At 37.2% G+C, this 19,000-nt stretch overlaps 2 protein-coding genes across 6 annotated transcripts in view; one reads left to right on the forward strand and one right to left on the reverse strand.

The window, feature by feature from the left end:
• Positions 1–13,130, forward strand: part of SECISBP2 (SECIS binding protein 2) — a 28,165-nt gene extending 15,035 nt beyond the window's left edge. Inside the window, exons 10-18 of one of the 4 annotated variants that reach the window (XM_069879915.1) lie at positions 337–456; positions 1,624–1,756; positions 4,321–4,490; positions 6,589–6,727; positions 7,161–7,290; positions 8,949–9,169; positions 9,859–10,013; positions 10,767–10,968; positions 11,652–13,129. In XM_069879915.1, coding sequence (XP_069736016.1) covers positions 337–456; positions 1,624–1,756; positions 4,321–4,490; positions 6,589–6,727; positions 7,161–7,290; positions 8,949–9,169; positions 9,859–10,013; positions 10,767–10,968; positions 11,652–11,761 — 1,380 coding nt within the window. In that variant the 3' untranslated portion in view covers positions 11,762–13,129. Of the gene's footprint in view, positions 1–336; positions 457–1,623; positions 1,757–4,320; positions 4,491–6,588; positions 6,728–7,160; positions 7,291–8,948; positions 9,170–9,858; positions 10,014–10,766; positions 10,969–11,651 lie in introns of all 4 variants that reach the window. The other 3 variants (XM_069879914.1, XM_069879916.1, XM_069879917.1) reach the window with 3 other exon arrangements.
• A 901-nt stretch (positions 13,131–14,031) lies between these two features.
• The window catches only part of SEMA4D (semaphorin 4D), a 37,925-nt gene continuing 32,956 nt past the window's right edge, over positions 14,032–19,000 (reverse strand). For both annotated transcript variants that reach the window (XM_069879919.1, XM_069879920.1), the window contains 3 exons: positions 16,692–16,901; positions 15,175–15,272; positions 14,032–14,620 (listed from right to left, as the gene is read on the reverse strand). In XM_069879919.1, the coding sequence (XP_069736020.1) occupies positions 14,591–14,620; positions 15,175–15,272; positions 16,692–16,901 (338 nt within the window). In that variant the 3' untranslated portion in view covers positions 14,032–14,590. The remainder of the gene's footprint in view (positions 14,621–15,174; positions 15,273–16,691; positions 16,902–19,000) is intronic.

The raw sequence follows: 19,000 nt of genomic DNA on the forward strand, positions 1-19,000 counted from the left end.
AGCCCTTGTCATCAAGGCTGCTCTTAATGCATTCATCCACCAGCCTGTATTAATACTGGGAGTTGTCCCAACCCAAGTCCAGAACCTTGCACTTGGCCATGTTGAACTTAATGAGATTTGCAGTGGCACTGTGCTCAAGCCTGTGAAGGTCGCTCTTGTATGGCGTCCCTTCCCTGAATACTAGTCAGCTTGGTGTTGTTCACAAACCTGCTGAGGGTGCACTCAATCCTACTGTCTTCCATCTGAGTTTGATATCATTCTTCACTTCACACTTTTTGATGTGCTTTTAAATATCTTCTCTTTCTCCTTGTCACCTTTTGTCTCTAAATGTCCAAGATCCGTCTCCCTGAAGAGCCTTGCAATAGTCGGTCTCCCATAGTGGACGGAACTCCCAAGGTGGATGCGTTGTCAGGGAAGCAAGTTTCATTTTCTACTGTAGAAAGAAACAAAATGCAGGTGAATGAATTCACACTTGAAAATAAGTTTACAACTTAAAATGATCAAAGAAATTAGCATAGCTAAACATAATACCAAGTCCAAGCTCATCTGTGATTGTATTCATACTTTGTCATTCGTAACTTTGAGGTAAGCAATACAAAAGTCCTCTTGATTAGAAGCACTTAGTAGTAGTAGTAATTGTTAGTGTCCAGTTTGTGATATAGCATTTAGGGAAAAATACTAGTTTTCATTAATGTCTGCAAGTTTAAGGTATTAGAATTTTTCTTACACTGTCCTATTTCATCATGGCATAAATACAGTCTGAACTGATTGTCTTGGGGACTTGGGAACCTTATAAAAGTGTTTCTGCTAGATTAAGACAAGGAGGCAAGGAGATGCACTTAGCTTGGGGCAAGGAGAAGAAATAAAGAGCAACAGCAGTGTTAGGAAGTAGTTTCATGTTGGTGGGTAGATTCTGGCATAGCTGTTGCGCAAGTTGAGATCCTGGACTCAAAAGCATTGGGTCATTCCGTAACGCTTTTGTAACAGAAGCTACAATGAATTGATCCACTAGGATAAGACTTCTAAAAGTACAAAATACATGAATCATTTCCTTCACCTATTCTGCTATTATAGGTTTCTATTTTGTAGTCTTAGCTAGACTGTTCATTTGTAATCCTTTTATGTTCTGAATCATTAAATGTGATGCCAAGCGTGAGACACTGCTTTTGCCTTCTCTTCGAAGGAGACAAAAAGATTACTACATATGAAGAGATGGTGCTTAAAAATTATGACCTCTCTTTTTTTAAAAAAGGTAATGATATATGTGTATTGCAGTCACATACCCCAGAAGATTCACAGAGTAGTTTTTCTGTACTTTTAACAAAACTTTCAATTCTGGTAAGCCTTTTTTTCTTTTTCAAAGACAGGTGGCAGTCCGACCAAAGTCAGAGCCTGACATAAAGCACCTCCTTTGTTAAAGGCTTTATATTTTTATGCTTTATTCAAGTAGCTATTCAAAAGCAATTCGAACTATTTTTGATTTTTTATTTTTCACTTTAAAGTTGATGGATATTTAAAGATTAAAATACTTCAGTTGGATAAAGTTAAAAATTGAAAGTATTGTGGATGAAGATATTAAGAATGTATTACATATTGAAATGGATTCATGTTGAACTTGTTCAGGAAACATCCAGGAGCAGTGGTAAGAAGAGTCATATTCCTGTGCAGTTGGATTTGGGCGGCATGCTAGCAGTCTTGGAGCAGAAGCAGCAAACAGAGAAGTCTAAACAGTCTTCTAAACCTGTGGTGTTTTCAGGTATTGGTTACAATGAAATTTCCTTTCTTTCAACTTGAGTTGGTTTTAAGTATTCAGATATTAAATGTCAGTCTGTAATAGTGTCTCAATATGCAGGTGGGAGCAAAGTTTACAAGATGCAAGAGAAAAATGAAGGTTCTTTTAAAATTTTTTTTTTTAAGTATTGCAATCTGAATTTTTTTGGAAGAAGACTTGGAGAAGGAAATGTCTTCAGGGCAATGATTTGTAAGAGAATACCCTATATAAGTGAGAGGTGATAGAAATTTAGCTATGAGAAATTACTAATATTTGTGGAGGTTTTTTCACTTTGTCTTGAACAGGTGTGGTAGTGGTGTGATGTGAACCTGCAGGAAGGGACTACTAGAGAAGGAACTCCTAGAGCTGTAACTGAAATGGAAAAGGTCCTTTGCAAAGGCAGGGTTATATGAGTCTATCAGCCCAAGCCAGAGGAAGAGTTTTGCTGTGCCTGATAATTGTGAAATATTTGCTGTTAACAGAATGCTAGGTTTCAGTGATTGAGAGGATCTTCCAGACGCTGTCAGTGCATAACCAGGAATCAGAAACAAATAGCTCAATGTCTTTTCATTGTGAGTCAAAATTTAGTCTTGGCTATGTGAGTGCAGTATATTATGCAACAGGAAATGTGATGTTTGCTAGAATTAAATGATGATAAAATTTCTCTCCTTATTTCAGTAAATAATTTTTTCAAATATTATTTCAGAAAGATAATCACAAGAGAGTTCATGTCATAGTGTTAAATATGATAGCTGAGCTGTTACATAAAAAGCTCAAAATACCAAGCATCAGTGACGTTTTCCTTCCCTAACTGAGAGAGCTTGTGAGGTGCTTTTCAAAATTCTTTTCCTGAAATAGGTCTCTTCATTTGAGTCTTGTCAAACACAATGCTGCAGAGGTGCCATTAACCAGGTTTGTTTATATGAAATTATACACCTCATGGATTTGGGAGTAGGTGGTGGAGCACAAAGGTATGGGTGACAGTACCTGTTTTCTAATATTAAATTGCCTGTATCAGAAGCTCCTGCAGAATTAAAATTGATGTGTTGTCTTCCTATCCTGGAAGTATAAGGCAGATGTTTTCTCAGCTTTATACTTTTTTTTTTTTAAAAAAAACATTCAGGGCATCCATTAAATTAGTGTGTACCAAAATATATCTTCAGTTACGTTTTGGAGTGGCATTGTAACCAGAATAGAAGCACAGTGAACAAGAAAAGCAAGAAGTGCAACTGCAGACAAAATTATTTCATTGTGCTTACGACTTTATTTGGTAAATCACATGTGGGTGAAACAGCATAATAAAGCAGTAATTATTTGAATTTAAATTACATTTTGGAAATGCATCAGTCCTGCAAAATGACACAAACTATTAAAGCCATCAAGTTCAGGAACATGAGAACTCTGAATTTGAACTGAAGAGGTGATACATATAGTGAAGGAAATATCGTGTGTCTGTCAGAATTATACTTATTTATTGCTTTAATTTTCGTAGCCACCTATGGTAACATGCTGCACAACAATTTTGGCATTATTCTCGATTTGTGTGTTACACGGGCACAAAAGAAAAGTTATGGTGTAGCAATTTTATCAACTGAACTGTTTATGCTAATAGTACTGTGTATTGGAGGATCAGCATGTAAATATTTTGGAAGCAGTAAATGAAGATGACTTAAGACAAGCTGCCAGAAGCTTTACGTGTCCTTTAAGGAAGAGAGGTTGCTTGAGGCAGAAAGGTGTCTGGCTCATTCCACTGATGCTTATGTCATCCTCGTCATTGACTTGCTAATGTAATCTGGTTTATGTTGTAAGTAACTGAAGTTTGACAAAGTGCTCTCACAGGATACAGCAGTTCCTGCTGATAGTGAGTTGAAAAGGAAGAGTAGTTTTTAGAATGTGAGCCATGCTTTGCAAGCTCCAGGTTCAATGACATGGCCGGGTATTTAAAGCTTATGTGCTCAAAAGCCACTGAAAAATGCAAGTAAAATAGACATCTCCAGAGACCTGTTTGGTTAAGCAAAAGAGACTTAACTGTAGCTTTGCATTACTCATTACTCATCTGCAAATTAACTTACTATGACTGCATTAAGGCATAACAAATGGTAGGAGTAAGTACCCCAGATTGTTTACAGCAATCAAATCTAAAATCTGCAACTCCGTATTTGTCTTAATGCAGCACAGAATCTGTGGAGGAAGAAATGTCATTGCCAAGAAACATGGAGATTCCTGAAGGTTTACTAAGCTGGCATGGTGTGGAGTGGAGTGCAGGTTTTTTTCCAAATTCTGCTTTTGAGAGTTCAGGGACAGAGCTTTTGGTTCTAGTTGTATAATAAAGTTAGAGGTCATATCTGTCTTTTGGGAAGAGTATCTTTAATAAATAACATTGCTTAATGACAAAGGATTCCCTGAAAATGTTCTGAATACCAGCATAACACAAATTTAATACATATATAGTAGACCTAATCTAGCCATTAAAGTTGCATTGGATTCTAGTTTAGATGTTTGTTACATTTGTCTGATGCAGAGTTGGGTTTGTTTTTTTTTTATCTCAGTTGGTGGTGCCATGCCATTGCTTTCTAAAGAACCTGCTACAGCCACAAAAAGTCATCGATTAAACCAAGGAAAGATGCCACATAACCCTTTGGATTCCAGTGCTCCTTTGGTAAAGAAGGGAAAACAGAGAGAAGTCCCTAAAGCAAAGAGACCAACACCTCTTAAAAAGGTGCTCGTGTTTTTGTCTTCAATAGAACAATACAGGGCAAGGTCACTTCTTTATTACTCTGTGAGTAATAGACAGTTAAACCCTAACCTTCGTGGAGATCTTCATCTCAGTGCCCACTTGGAAAATTCAATTTTAGCTTTTCTTCATTTAAAAAAGGAGAGGAGTGGGGGAAAAGAGGAGAGTCTTGTTTAATAGCATATACAGATTGCCCCACAATATATATTCTCACTTAAGTCACTTAAGCTGAAGAAGTGCCCATACAGAAGTGTCCACACATGATTGGTACAGGGGGACATCCAAAGAAATCTTATTTGGTTTGGACAAGATATGCTTATTTGCAGGACTGAGGAGAATGGATCAAACAAAGGTCGTATTTAATGTTTCTGTGCTCTTCCAAGCCAAAACTTCAGCATGTTCTGCAGCAACTAGTGGTAGATGTACCTGGCAGTTTCTCTTCCATCTTCTCCCTTTGCCCATTCACATTGCTTCATGTCATGTCTATTCTATAGAAAAGATTTTGAGATACCACACCATCGCTACGTCACTTTTTGGTCTAGAAAAATTCTTACAGAGCTGGTAAAGGTAGTTTCTGTGCTACTTTTAGTTGAGAATTTGATAACTGTGTAGTATAAACAACATATAACGTAAACTGTGGGAGGCGATACTAATTACTGTGTCTTCTGGCTAGTCTGTCTTCATGCCATCTGTTTTCCATTATAAGTCTGAGAAGGTAAATATTGCTTTCTCTGTGTAATATCTATGTTCTGAGTATGACAAGGAGCTTATTTTTGGTTTTGTTCGTCTTTGACAAAGGCAAATGAGGAAATTTACTTTTGCAATTACATTCTATGGTTTAATTACAAAATCTGGTTAGATTTGCTAGCCTCGTTGTCGTCTATACAATAACTGCTTCTCATCAGCTGTAAAGCTGAGGAGGAAGATGAATTTCAGGAACCTGGTTGTTGCTTTCACCTACAGTAGCACGTTTGAAACTGGCATATGTCCTACTTCCTTTTCTTCCATGTACCATATGGCTTAGCTCTCCGTAGTAATTTCTTCTCTTTTTCTTCAACCAGCAAGTTCAGAGACAGCAATTTATTAGGCTGGCTCAAGATTTTTAACAGGGGAATGAGGCAGAAGAGTAACCATGCATGTTATATAGATATTGATACAAGGTAGAGTCATGGAATGGTTTGAGTTGCAAGGGACCTTAAAGATCATCCAGTTCCAATCTCCCTGCAATTGGCTGGAACACCTCCCACTGGACCAGGTTGCTGAAAGACCCATCCAAACTGTCCTTGAACACTTAAAGGAATGGAGCATCCCCAGCTTCTCTGGGCAACTGTTGCCAGTACCCCACGACCCTCAAGGCGAAGTATTTCTTCCTTATATCTAATGTAAATCTATGCTCTTTCAGTTTAAAGCCATCACCCCCTATTGGTGGTCCTATCGGTGCATGCCTCATTGAAGAATCCCTCCCCAGCTTTCCTGTAGGCCCCCTTTGAGTACTGAAGGGCTGTCCTTGTGGAGACTTCTCGAGGATGAATAGCCCCAACTCTCTCAGCCTGTCATAATGTAGGAGCTCCAGCCCTCCAGAAGATGGTTTCACATCTTGTACTGACAGAAAATGGGTTCCTTTGAGCGCTGACTTATCTTTAGGAAGCGGTAGAAATCACAGGGAGCCAGTCTGATGAGTAGGCTGGAGACTCAAGCACAGTTTATGTTGTAATTAGCTAAAAACTGCTTCACAGAGTGTTGTGGGCTTGTGCACGCCCACATTTTCAAGCTGAGGATAAAGAGTTGTCTATAGTTGAGCACTCCTACTGAGTAAGGTGATTGAATTGAGCCTTATCTTACTGTGGCAGGTTAGACTATAACCATCTCTTTGTCTTTCCCCTACCACCAAGCTATAGGGTTAGTCTTACTGTTTTGTGTTGGACCTTGGATGTACTTCACTGTTTGGCTGAATTGCTACAAGCTTTGGTAGTCTGAAACTTCTCTGTTAATTGTCTGCATGAAAACACCTGTTGAGAGAAACTGCTTTGTTACCTATGTGACATTGAATTGATTTGATTTATATGTAAATATTATATTTTAGATAATTCTGAAAGAAAGAGAACAACGAAAACAGCAACACCTGTTGGAACAGACAGCAATCACAAAAGACGAAAATAATGTTTGTCAGTCTGTGGAAAATATTACTGAAAATGAACCACTTCTGCAGGATGGTCAAGCAGGTATCTTTTAAGAGATGATTATTAAAAAGTATGTAGATGGGGATTTGAAAGTGAGCGCACTTAGTAGTTTCAAAAATGTTTACCCAATACTGCCAAGTGAAAACTGTAACTTCAGAATTTTCTAAGATTCAGCTTGAGTTTATTTAGTTTAATATAATTGAGCGACTGGGAGTCTGATTACTGTTCCATGCTTTGTGCCTCTTAGATTTATTTTATGTCATAATAACGTTCCCTGCATCTCTGACAATGTGTTTAAAAAGAGTTACAATTTTAAAATCTAATAAGAGATTGACAATGTATGCCCTCTTTGCCTACTACTACAGACTATTGTAATACTGAAGTAATGATTCTTCAAGAGATAATTGACAAGTTAGTTACTTAGCGATACTTTTTCATCTGTCTGTTCATCGAAATATCTTTATTTACATGATAGCTGTTCCTGTAACACAAGTTGCTGAAAGGTTTCTGGAGAACACAGGGATCAAGGGATCTACAGAAGTTTCTGTGACTTCAAAGCAGCTAACCTCCAATCTTCCAAAAATCCATAGTAGGAATTTTAGAGAGTAAGTATTGATTGTAGCAATGCCTGTTTTTCCACATCACCACCAGTATGGCATGTTTCAAACAAAAGACTTCAATTGCATTCTGTGCAACGCTAGTTGGAGCTTAGACTGAAGATCCTAAATTTGGTTTTGCAGTAAGCTGACACACAAAGAAATGATATTGAGAGAACTGATCTGTATATTGTTGTAATTCTTACTTAAAAATCCACGTTCCTTGAAGGAAAAGAAAGATCAGAAATTCATTAGATGCTAAGGAAGAGGAGCTGCTGTTAAAATATGATGTTTAAATAAATGGTGTAGTAGCCTGATATTTAAGAAAATGAGTATGATGCCTTACTTATTTTTAGTGTGTGCTGTGGTTTTCTACTGCCAGACCAAAATGTAAAACTAAAGAATGTTACTAGCCACATGATATTCTTGTGTTGTGGCTAGGCAGAGAAATAAAGGGAAAATTTATGGGTTATTATGTGCAAACACTTAGTTTTGTTTAAACAGATGTGTATATATGTTTGTTTATAACTGAAAAAATAGTCTTTACTAATGTGAAGAAGTTAGAGATCCAGTCATAACAGTTTAAAATAGTTCCTTAGGTAAGCAGTGGTTTAACTTTTATTTTTCCTCCCATAAAGACACCATTGGCCTCTATGCAGTTGATGTTGGAGAAAATTGATACAGCCATTCTTTCCTTTTGTGATGACATGTGTTAGCTCTAATTTAACTTTTAATTGCATTAAAAATTACTTAATTTGTGTCTCTGCAACACCGTTTAATGAAAGCACAGTTTGGATTGAGAATGTACAGAACAACTCAGCTCTGCCTAGTATAGGATGAGGAGAATTCAGCAAAGCTTAGAATATTTTGTCTTTAGATTTTCAGAGTTTTCAGTGTTCTAGTAAAATTGACTTTGAGAAATCAACAGGCAGTAGCAAATAGAAACTTGTATTGCTCAGATCCAGAATAGATCTTAGCATCTTTTAATCTTATGTAGATTTGCCACTTGGTATCTTCGTGTTTACTGTGCAGTTAGTTATCTTTATTTTTTCTCTTGAGACCTTTGTTTATTCAATGATTCTTTTGGTTAAAAGATGAGCAGAAAAAATAATTTGGAACCCTGGTTGTTCCCAGGGAATACTAGAAAGATGAAGTACCTTCACTGTTATCCTTTCTTTATGAACACAAGGCTGCAGTGTGATAAGTGAAATAGAAGGACACACAAAAAGTGTGGACGCAGGGAGGAGGAATTTGATCCTGATTTCTATCTTTTCTATGAATAACAGGCTATTTATAACAATAACACAAAATTTTTACTTTAGTTACTGTACTTTGATTTTCTCAGCCCTCAGAAGAATACTGCAGTAGAAACATATATTTGTTGGTAGAAAAATATATATAGGTATATTGTTCATGTATGTGAGTATTTTTGGTATAGATTGACAGGGAAGCCATGTACCACAAGTGAAAAAACTTTAAGTTCTCAGCCACTGAAAAAAATGTTAAATAATTTTTGGTTTTATGTGTATAACAAGTGTTTGGGGTGGGAATAGGGAAGAAGATGAAGACATAGAATAGAAGATAAACTGTTCATATTTTATTCAACTTGCATATTTTTATATTTTTAACATTAGAGCGTTTAACATTTAATTGACTCTTTCTTCCAGTTATTGCAGTCAAGTGCTTAGTAAAGAAGTTGACAATTGTGTGACAGATCTCTTAAAAGAACTCGTTCGTTTCCAAGATCGCTTGTATCAGAAAGACCCAGTGAAGGCCAAGATAAAACGCAGGCTTGTTATGGGTCTTCGAGAAGTGTTGAAACATCTCAAGCTGAAAAAACTGAAATGTGTCATCATCTCTCCTAACTGTGAAAAGATTCAGTCAAAGGGTAAGTTAGTTAAAAAAAAGTTTTTTTAATAGAAGAAATGTAAAATAGCAGACTCAGTATGCAGCAGTGCTGTTATTGGAGGAACTTAACTTGAGTAGCTTTTGAAGTCCAGTCATAAAGAGCTGCCTCCGTTCTTCGAATCGTTTACTGCTGTGCATCTGAAGCATGAGCTGAATCAAGATATCCGAAACTATGATCTGTTGAGTTATCGGTTTGCGGTGTGGCTGTGTAAAAGACACTGGTGCAGCTGAGAAGATGCAGAGGTTACTGATGCAAGCTGTGCCACAACCAGAAGTCCTCCTTTATCAGTCGTTTTTTAGGCCACAGATTGACCATAAATTGCCGGTTTGGTTAGAATTTTTTGTAATTATTGTCATTACTTTCTAATATCTTTTCTAGAATTTCTTAGTAGGTGTTTGGGTTTTTTTAATATGAGATTAGACTATGCTACAGATATAACAACATATGGAATAGTAGCAGTCTTACGGATGCTGCTAATTAAGAAAAAAAAACAAACTGTCCTTTAAAAATGGAGATCTAATGTCATGTATTTTTTCCTATAAACTCATGTAATTTCAAGACACGCTCATAATCTTTGGATATTTTTTGCCATCATTTAACAGTAGTGTCATTTAATTATAATCAGCTTGAAAAGTGTCATTCTTTGCTAATTCTATTGTCTGCTTCAGGTGGGCTGGATGAGACTCTACACAACATTATTGACTGTGCCTGTGCACAGAATATCCCATTTGTTTTTGCCCTGAATCGCAAGGCTCTAGGTCGCTGTGTGAACAAAGCAGTGCCTGTGAGTGTGGTGGGAATTTTTAGCTATGATGGTGCTCAGGTAAGCTGAAATATGTAGGTTCACATTTTTGTTTACCCTTACTTTTTACCTGTCAGGAGAAAAAAGATTCTGTCTTTCAGGCTGTGTTTGTTTGTTTTACTTTGGCATACTTACGCTCTTTATCTTTTGCTTATATGAAAAAATTATTTTAGAATTACAGACACTCAGCACTGTTCATGAAAGTAGTTTGGCTATCTCTTTCCAACGTCCTCTCCATCTGTATCTCTTTCCAAAGATTTTTTCAAGAGAATTAGTGTTTTTGTAAGTGCTTAAAAGTAATACTTTTTTTTCCTGACTTTATACATACTTGGCTGCTATAGGGCTGTAGCCTTTACGTAGCCAATGGATGCATATAAAAAAATCATATCACATGGAAAAAGCTAGGGCCAAAGGTGAGTGTGGATGGTAGTTCTGAAGATCACCTTCTGATTAGCTGAAAACCCGTTTGAATGAATCCTCAGGGAAACAAGCTACCTTGAAAATGGGTGCAGTAAATATAACACTGTTTGAAACTTTGCAGTGGTTGGTTGCGTGGACAAAGCTAAGTTGTTTGGTTTAGAAAAAATCCTGATTTGCAGCAGAATGTCCCTAGGTACCTTTTCCTTTCAGTTCTAGCTGACTATAAATCCAACTCCTTTGGTTTTCACATTTTATGTATGAACTTAAATGTTTGGAATAAGGAATATTAGTTACAAGAATGGTGTTAAAATTAATGTATAATTTAAGCTATACTAATATTTTATATTTCCATAGGACCATTTTCATAGAATGGTACAACTGACGACAGAGGCTAGAAAGGCATACAAAGATATGATAGCAGCTTTAGAGGAAGAAGCTGAAGGAGGACTAAGGGAAGGCCAACCCAGCATCTTAAGCAATGAACATGAAAAAAAAGGCTTATCAGAAACCGGTAAAACATCTTCCGAGGACTCCGATGAGGATGTACCGAATTATAGTGAGTATTTACTAACTTGGTTTTGGTTCAGTATTCTCTTCATTGAAAGTGCTCTTCAGTCCTACAGTTTTCACTGAAACAAATGACGCCTGACACTTTAGTAGTTAGAAAGGGGGGAGATTCTGCTTTTCTGTGACTCTCTTTCTTTTTCCCCCTGACCTCCTAATTTAATAAACCTTAGATCAGCTCTTGCTGAGAAAGTCTTAGAGTTTTGGTAGACTTATACTTTGTATTAATGCCTGTTCAAGAAGCATCTTCCTGTCCAGAAGTGTTTAAGTTCCATGAAGGCTGCCTTCTTCTAGAAACACATTCCTCTGGTTCTGCTTATACAGTCGCCAGACAACATCACAGATACTAGGCAACTTACACTTTCTTTGAAAGTTTTGAAAAATTTTAAGGCTTTTTTAAAGTTGATCCACATTCAGAGTTAGCCTTCCTTGAGCCCAGGGCTGAGCACAGGGACCTTAATGGATGCTATCACTCCTAAAATACTTTTTTCGTGCGTCATCTGATGTTACGTGGTGTACATGCCAACATAACATGTGGCAGCTTATCTCAGCACTTACTTTAAGGAGGAGGTAGAGAATCAGTGTGTGACGTTTCATTTTAAATTTTTACTCAAGTATTACAAGTAATCTGGTTTTCAGTTTTTGTTTGGTTTTTTTTCTTCTAATATTCTCTAGTTAAAATCTGGAAGAGAAAACTTGAAGAAGAGTATAACCCATATGCACTGAAACTGGAAAAGAGTGCAACTGCTGACTTGGTGATAGTGAATTCAGAAGAGCTTCAGTAAATCCAGATCTAGTTATACTGAACTTTTAACGTTTGGGCAGGCAGCTTGATTAAGGAAGGCCATGATGACAAATTTCAAGTTAGCTGTTCTGTCTGTGTTTTGTTCTTCTGGGATCATGCAAGAGGTGCAGTGGAGAGACCATGGCTTGCATGGAGTCTGTGAAATTGCAGAAGTGAATTTGCTCAGTTTAGAAATTTATACAGTTGATTAATTGTACAACGATCATGTTTCTACTGCTACTGAAACTAGTTTGTCATAGGCCCTGCTTTGAAGTTAAAGGATATTGAAGTACGGTGAATGTGCGAGCTTGTTAATCCTATCTGTACCTCTGTACCTTCTCCATGCTGATAGACTCCTCATTCCTTCAGTTTGGGGTTGTGTCAGTGTATATAAGTAAGAGTTTTTATCAATCTCAGTTTGTATCTAAGGTAGGAAAAATTTATATCTTGTAGGAAATTAAATTTGTATCTTATAGGAAGTCAAATTTATATCTTGTAGGAAATTAAATTTTAAAAACAAAATTGTATTTACAGTGGTGGTGGAGCACCTTAGTTGGAATGTACTGTATAAATACCATTGTTTACAAGTTGCAGACATAAGAGGACAAGCCTAAGGAAAGTAATTGGAGGATGCACACATAACTTCATCATCTGTTCAGAAAGATGATAAAGATGCCATGTACTGCTGCCAGCGTCTCTGAATTGTAAGTGCTTCACCACATTGAACAGTTGTAGTGCAATACTTTGGAAACTAGCTGCCTCATTAAGTCAGAAGTGATGTGAAAACTTCTAAATGATTTTGGAATTCAAACAATTTGTAGAATATAAATTGTATAAAATCTGTTACAGTATATTTGTGAATTAAATAAAATTATCTGATGGGCTCTTAATGATACTTGTAATGTCAGTTTTGAGAAGAACATTGGTAAGAGGAGCCAACCTGAGCTGAAATGCACAGTTGGTCACTAGTTATGATGACTTCTTTGTATTGGTGTCTTCTAATCCTAAATGGAAATGGAGGGTGAAAAATCCAGTAATGAAAGATGGTTTTGGCCAGTGGACATCATTGATCCAGAGGTCATTTGTGATTTATTTGTATTTGCGCCAGTTTGATACTAGTCACTGCATGGAATGGAGACCAGTTAGTAAAAATCACATTAACAGCCTTTTTTTGGTCCTATTTTTTATCTTGTCTTACTGTAGAAGAACATGAAAAGTTACTGTGGAAAAATTGTGGGCTGTTCAAAATCTTAGGCAGTAATTTCCTGTTCTTAGACTGCAGGGAAAAAAAAGTCACTATAAAGGGTCACAGCTGCATTCATTAATTCTGTTATGTGGATGTTTTTTCACAAAGTTGAGCTAAACAAAAAATCTACCAGATTTTTTTTTTTGCTGCTTGCAGCACTTTGCTGCAGAAACAAGGCAAAGCTCAGCTGTGCTCTTCTAAAACTCTGATTTTGCTTTTACTAAGCTCTACCTTTCCGCTGAGCACCATAGAACTTTGGAGCATACTGAAGTATGCTTCAAATCAATTGAACAAATACACAAGGGATCATTAAAGAAACAGCTTTTTAGAGTTGTCCCACAGATATAAAAGATGTCGTACGAGAAACACAAGGGAGGAGAGGCAGGCATCAGCATTCATTTTTAGTTGTCCATATGAAAAAATGGAGAAAATGGTTTGTGTGTAAGAATTTTCACCCTGCACGTGACCACAATGTGGTCTGGTATTGGGGAAAAAAAAATGGGAGCAGGGCGAAAGGGTCATTCAGCGAAGTCTTAGAGTGAGGAGACTTCATTTTTCAAGGTGGGAAACAATTTAAATATTACCAGTTAAAGGGTAAATTAGGAAGAAATATGAAGCTTTGTGGTATTGCTGGGAGCAGCTGTCTCAACAGAATCAATCTACAGTGATTCTTAGGTGACATCTTACGTGCTTCCAGATTATTGGACGCAGTTGAGAAGATAAAACAGAAAACTTATATTATGCCTCAGACTTTTTTGTTTATTAGATGCTGAAGGAGAGAATTCTGGACAGCAATGTAGTTAAACAATTTCACGGTGGATTACGTAGATCCTCACATTTTCAGTCTTCAGTTGTTCACTAGGAATATGTGAACTTGATGCAATTACAGTCTTAGAATTAATTCAACAGAGAATTTTTTTAAAGCTACCATAGTTATCTCAAATATATAAGAAGAACTTGGAAAAAAATAAAGAATATGCTTCAACTGGAGTGCTTTGTAATCTAGCCGTAGTTTGAGCATTAGAAGTTCTTTATTTGGTACAGAAACTTTATTACCAAAGGAAACGTGTTTGAACAACGAGTTTGCTGACACCAGAAAGGAATGCTTTTCAAAACAGTGGAAACAGAGTATAGGGGTAAACACATTAAAAGAAAATACATGAGCGCATTTATGTGCCTTTAGGTAAATCTTATTATTAATATCTAAATCATATGCCAAGATTCTCAAGCCCAAATTAGCTGTTTTGCTTAATGAACTCAAAACAGAAGCCATATATCAGTGTTTTAGCAGCACAAGTCTTACTGAGACCATTTCTGTTCTTCGTTAAGCTGAAATAACTGGCATCAGAAAACCAGAGATAGTTGCAGCATGGGATGGGTGGCGTCTCTTGCACCATTCATAACATATTCTTTGGTGCTGTAAGGATATAGTCTTCCACCTCAAGTTTCAGGTGATTCTCCTGAATATCAATTTTAATGCCAGCAGTAGCCTCACAAATAACCTCTTTGAAGGTTGTGACGTTTAGAGTATTGGGTATTCTTAACTTGCATACATTTCTCCTATTCTATTCATTCCTTTGTCCATTAGAGGCTATTTTTCTTGTTGCAGCTCTCCTGAAGGAGAAAAAGTTCAGAATGATGAGTTAATACTGCTTTAAGCATTTAATGGTTGCCTATACTAACTGTTCCACATGCAACAAGCATGTTTCATACCCAACAGTTATGAAAACTAGTCTCTGTTCTGACAATTGGTGAAAAACATTAAAACCTAAGTATGGACATTTTTTTTAAAGGAAGGTCAGCTTTGATGGACAATACCATTTATGAAGTCCAGTAGTCTCTGTAATACAGTGAGTCTAGAGATGTGATGATATCAATCTACTGTGTTCAGTATACACAGACCTACTACTGTGCAGGATGAGAACTACTGAGTGATTAGCACTTGGTTAGTGGACTGAATGACCAAGCTGACATAAACACAATTTATGTCATAGATAGAGCAGATTTTACTGCTGAGAGGGTCAAGAATGAGGGGACATGTACAGGAACATTAATCACTTTGTTATATAAATGCACTTACAGAAGCATCACAGGCAATTTGTAAATTTGGGATTGTAGCGTGTCATGTAGAAAGCACTGTAGGAGATAGCTTTTCAAAAAATTCTTACCCATGTTTTCTTCCAGTTTTGCATCATCCTATCATGTTCACTGATGGCACTTCTCCAGGTCTGAAATTCTTTGGTCCATCCATCCTGACAAGTGCTACCTGGGAATTGTATATGGCATGATTACATAACTATGTAATGAGAAATTAAGTTGATATCTGTTCCTGGGGAGGAGGACCAAAAGGACCTAGAAGGAGCAAAAGCCACCATCTTGTCCTTCATTTTGCTTTATCTCTTCTCATGCTATTTGGAAGTAAGTTCTATTCAAATGGTTATGTGTCTTCTCTGCAGCAAACCTTATAGCCTCCAGACTAAACAGATTCAGTGCCATTGTCAGAGATTCGAAGTCTAGAAAATACTACCGACAAGTTAGAGTTTAAAGCCATCCAGGAAGCACAGAAATCCTCCAGCTAGATCACGGCAAGCCTGGGGAGAAGAGTGTAATGTTACAGCTGGCTATGTCCAGTTTGTGATTTCCCCATTTTATGGTAAAGTTATATAGTTATTCTTTATTGCATTGAGAACTTAAGAAGGGCTATTTTGCTGATTCTTGATAAAATTCTAGTTCTAATTCGGTCTGCCAGTTTTTCTTGCAGAATTTTATACTGTTGTGGTTACATACATGGTTGTAATATTTTATATTTATCCTTCAGAATTCTAGCAATAGTATATAATGCTTTTGGAGCACAGTGAAAGCCTCCTAGTTTTACAGTTAGGGTAGTTTGAGATGCATTTGCATTCTGCATTTGAGAAGACTTCAAAGTAACTGGAGGGATGGCAAGACAACTCATGTAACTCCTACTGGTTTTCTTTGTCACTGAATAAAGAAGGGTTCAGCTATTCTTGCCAAATTCATGTTTGTTATTAACCACTCCCTTTTTCCTTTACCTGCCAAGAAAATCCATACTATATCATTTTCATTGTTCCTGCTGCCTTTTTAAAGACTATTTAGACCTTCTCCAGGCCTTGATAAGTTCTCAAAAGGTAATTGGAAATGGTGCTCAAGTTGCATCAGTCAATTCTGAGTTCCCAAAGGTCCTACATAGCTGATGAGTAAGATAACTGAGCTCCTGCCCAGCTAGTGTGCAAGTGAAGAGGTAGGAACTGACCTCACCCAACTGCAGGTGATTTATAAGTCATCTGATTTTTAAAAATCCTCCACAAGGGTTTCTCTTCACCATATGACTTCCTTGGCATTAAAGAATTTTTTTACAATACCCTGTAGAGTTCTGGCAGGGTACTTAGTTCTAGTACCCATCTAACTTCCAATTTGTGTTCGTTAGTTCAGGAGTTTTGTTTTCATTTCTAACTGCTAATTTGCAGATTATCCTTTGTGGGAGGGAGTGGAAGAAGGCATTTTTCTGGCTCCAACCTTTACGTAAACAATTGGACACACTAATACAGTAAGCAAGAGTTACCATCTTAAGATATGCACAGATTTTGTGGGTGAAAGTACAGAGCTTTCCTCCTATTGGTGTCAGGGCAAATAAGGCACACATTCAAAACAAGCCTACGCCTACCTTTCTCTTCCACTGTGATGTGCACTGCTGATGTTGTGTTCCGAACTTTTGAGATGAATGAACATCTATATTCTGTATTTTCTGATACTGAATCTTTCACCCAACTGAGAACATGCACTCTGCTGTCAAACAGTGTATGAGATTGCTCGGTGATGCCAGCCTTCATCTTCTGTCCATTCTTCATCCAGACAAAATAGGAGTTATCTGGACCTGTAAAAAGGTCAGTCAGCTTATTTTGTAAGAAAGTATAAGATCAATCTTTGAAAAGAAAACAAAAGCCTAAGACCTTGGGCGTAAATGGTTCAGCTGAAATTCTGACTACCAAAACCTGGAATGAAAAGGAGCTAGCACTGGTAATTTAGGTTTGAGCCAAAATAGTAAATGGGCATGTATGTACAAAGGAATTCTGTCTAGATTGTCACAAGGGGGATTTACCCCACAAACATGATAGAACAGATGATGATTATCAGCACTACCTGCCTATATGATTTCCTGTAGAGCTAGGCCACATTACCTACTGCTGATCAAGCTAACTTCTGGTACAAAGCTGAAACTGTCTGAGACATGCCTTGCAAAATGTGAAAGAAAGGCCAGCAGGGGGAAAAGTTCAACAACTAAGCATGTCAAAGATGCTGGAACTAATAATGAAAGAAGCAGAATTGGAAAAAGCACAAAACCATTAGTCACAGCAGGCAATTAGGCAAGATAGAACTTGGAAGAAGCTTGGACTAACAACAAAGAGCAATCTAAGCTTTTAGCCTTTTTGCTATTATTTGTCTTAACCTGCGAGGACAGAATTTGAATACATCAGAGATTGACAGTAGCCCAGAGGACAGAACAGCTGTTCTTGGAAAATTAGCAAGGTTGGCTGAAGTGTACTTGGCAGTATCAGAGCCTTTTCATTTAAAAGACAGACATCTGGGCCAAGCTAAGAACTTTACAATGATTCTGATGTTTAAAACATGCCTGTTTCTCCCTTAGGGCCTAGGATCCAGGCAGGCCTTAGCAAGAGAAGACATAAAGACAAATTTGTAGTGAAAAGAAAATAAACTATTTTTGCAAGTGCGTCTTAAGAGAATGTGTAACCTACCTCAGAAATCATGAGGATTTCAGATTGTAAATCAATGTGGCATTTGTCCCTAGAAAATGAGATAGATAACCATGCAGGCAGACAAAAAAACAAGGTAGTCTTTCCATCTGTGCACTTCCTCAGCATGTCATGTTAAACTCTTAAATAATCCGGAAATAAAACTAATATAGTACAAATATGGAAACATTAATCAGTAGTAAGAGTAATGGTGAATGATAGAAAATATGATCTAGATGAATCCTGGTGGAATTCATCTCTGAGGGGAAAAGGGAGAGAGGGAAGTGGCACAATCTCTGAAAATGTATTGACAAGAGCTCCAACAAAGTGAAGGCAAGCATATGCTGAACTGAAAACGGCTAGCCTCGCACATGTGTTTTAAAAAGTGCATTATGGATGATTGTACTTATTCTACAATTAATAGTAGATAAGTTACGTTGCTAAAGTTGTGGGAAGTCTGGAACCAGGGACAAATTATTTCAGTAAACTCATGCTGAAATTGGAACTTAGACAAAAGGCAGGAATAGTAAAAATAAGCACAGCAAAAGATAGTAATCTTTTAAGTGGGTTAAAAAAAAGAAGCTTTGAAGAGTAGAAACCTGCCTTCAAAACACTCTGGATTATGATTTCTAATAGATGCCATGGTATGTCTCACATAGCTTTAATGCAGAAATGAAATTAGGTGATAGCATTTGCAAAGGTCAAGGAGAAGTTAAAAGCAATGAGACCACAGCAAAGATCAGTAAGAAGGGAGAATGCTATGCCACAAGCCTCAGGATGAACTTTTCCAAACTGGAAGAGTTATTACTGTAGCATTGTAAAGCTAAATGTCAGGTGCTCAAGTAAAGCTCAGAAGTTTCATTTGCAGCACTTTTAGAGTCCTGACACATGGGATTAGGGCCATTACCTTCAGCCATGAGTCTGAAAAATGCCATTTTAGGGTTGTGGGAGGAAATGGCATGCTCAGTGCAGGACACTTCGCTGAACTTACTTCAAAAGTTACAATTCACAACAGAGAACCTGTTTTCTGGTGCTAAAGATAACGATTGTTCCAGAAATCTGACAAAAGCTCGGTTTAAGCACACATTTCACCAATCCAGGGATATCTTTATATGTGAAATTTTGCAAGCTGTGATGTTTCTGTTCAGCCCCTAAACAAGTTGCAACTGACAATTTTACCCTACCTTTGTTTTCTGAGCAGTGAGAAGCACTGGAATTCCCC

This window comes from Phaenicophaeus curvirostris, chromosome Z, assembly GCF_032191515.1.
Source record: "Phaenicophaeus curvirostris isolate KB17595 chromosome Z, BPBGC_Pcur_1.0, whole genome shotgun sequence".
In the NCBI taxonomy this organism is placed as follows: Eukaryota; Metazoa; Chordata; class Aves; order Cuculiformes; family Cuculidae; genus Phaenicophaeus; species Phaenicophaeus curvirostris.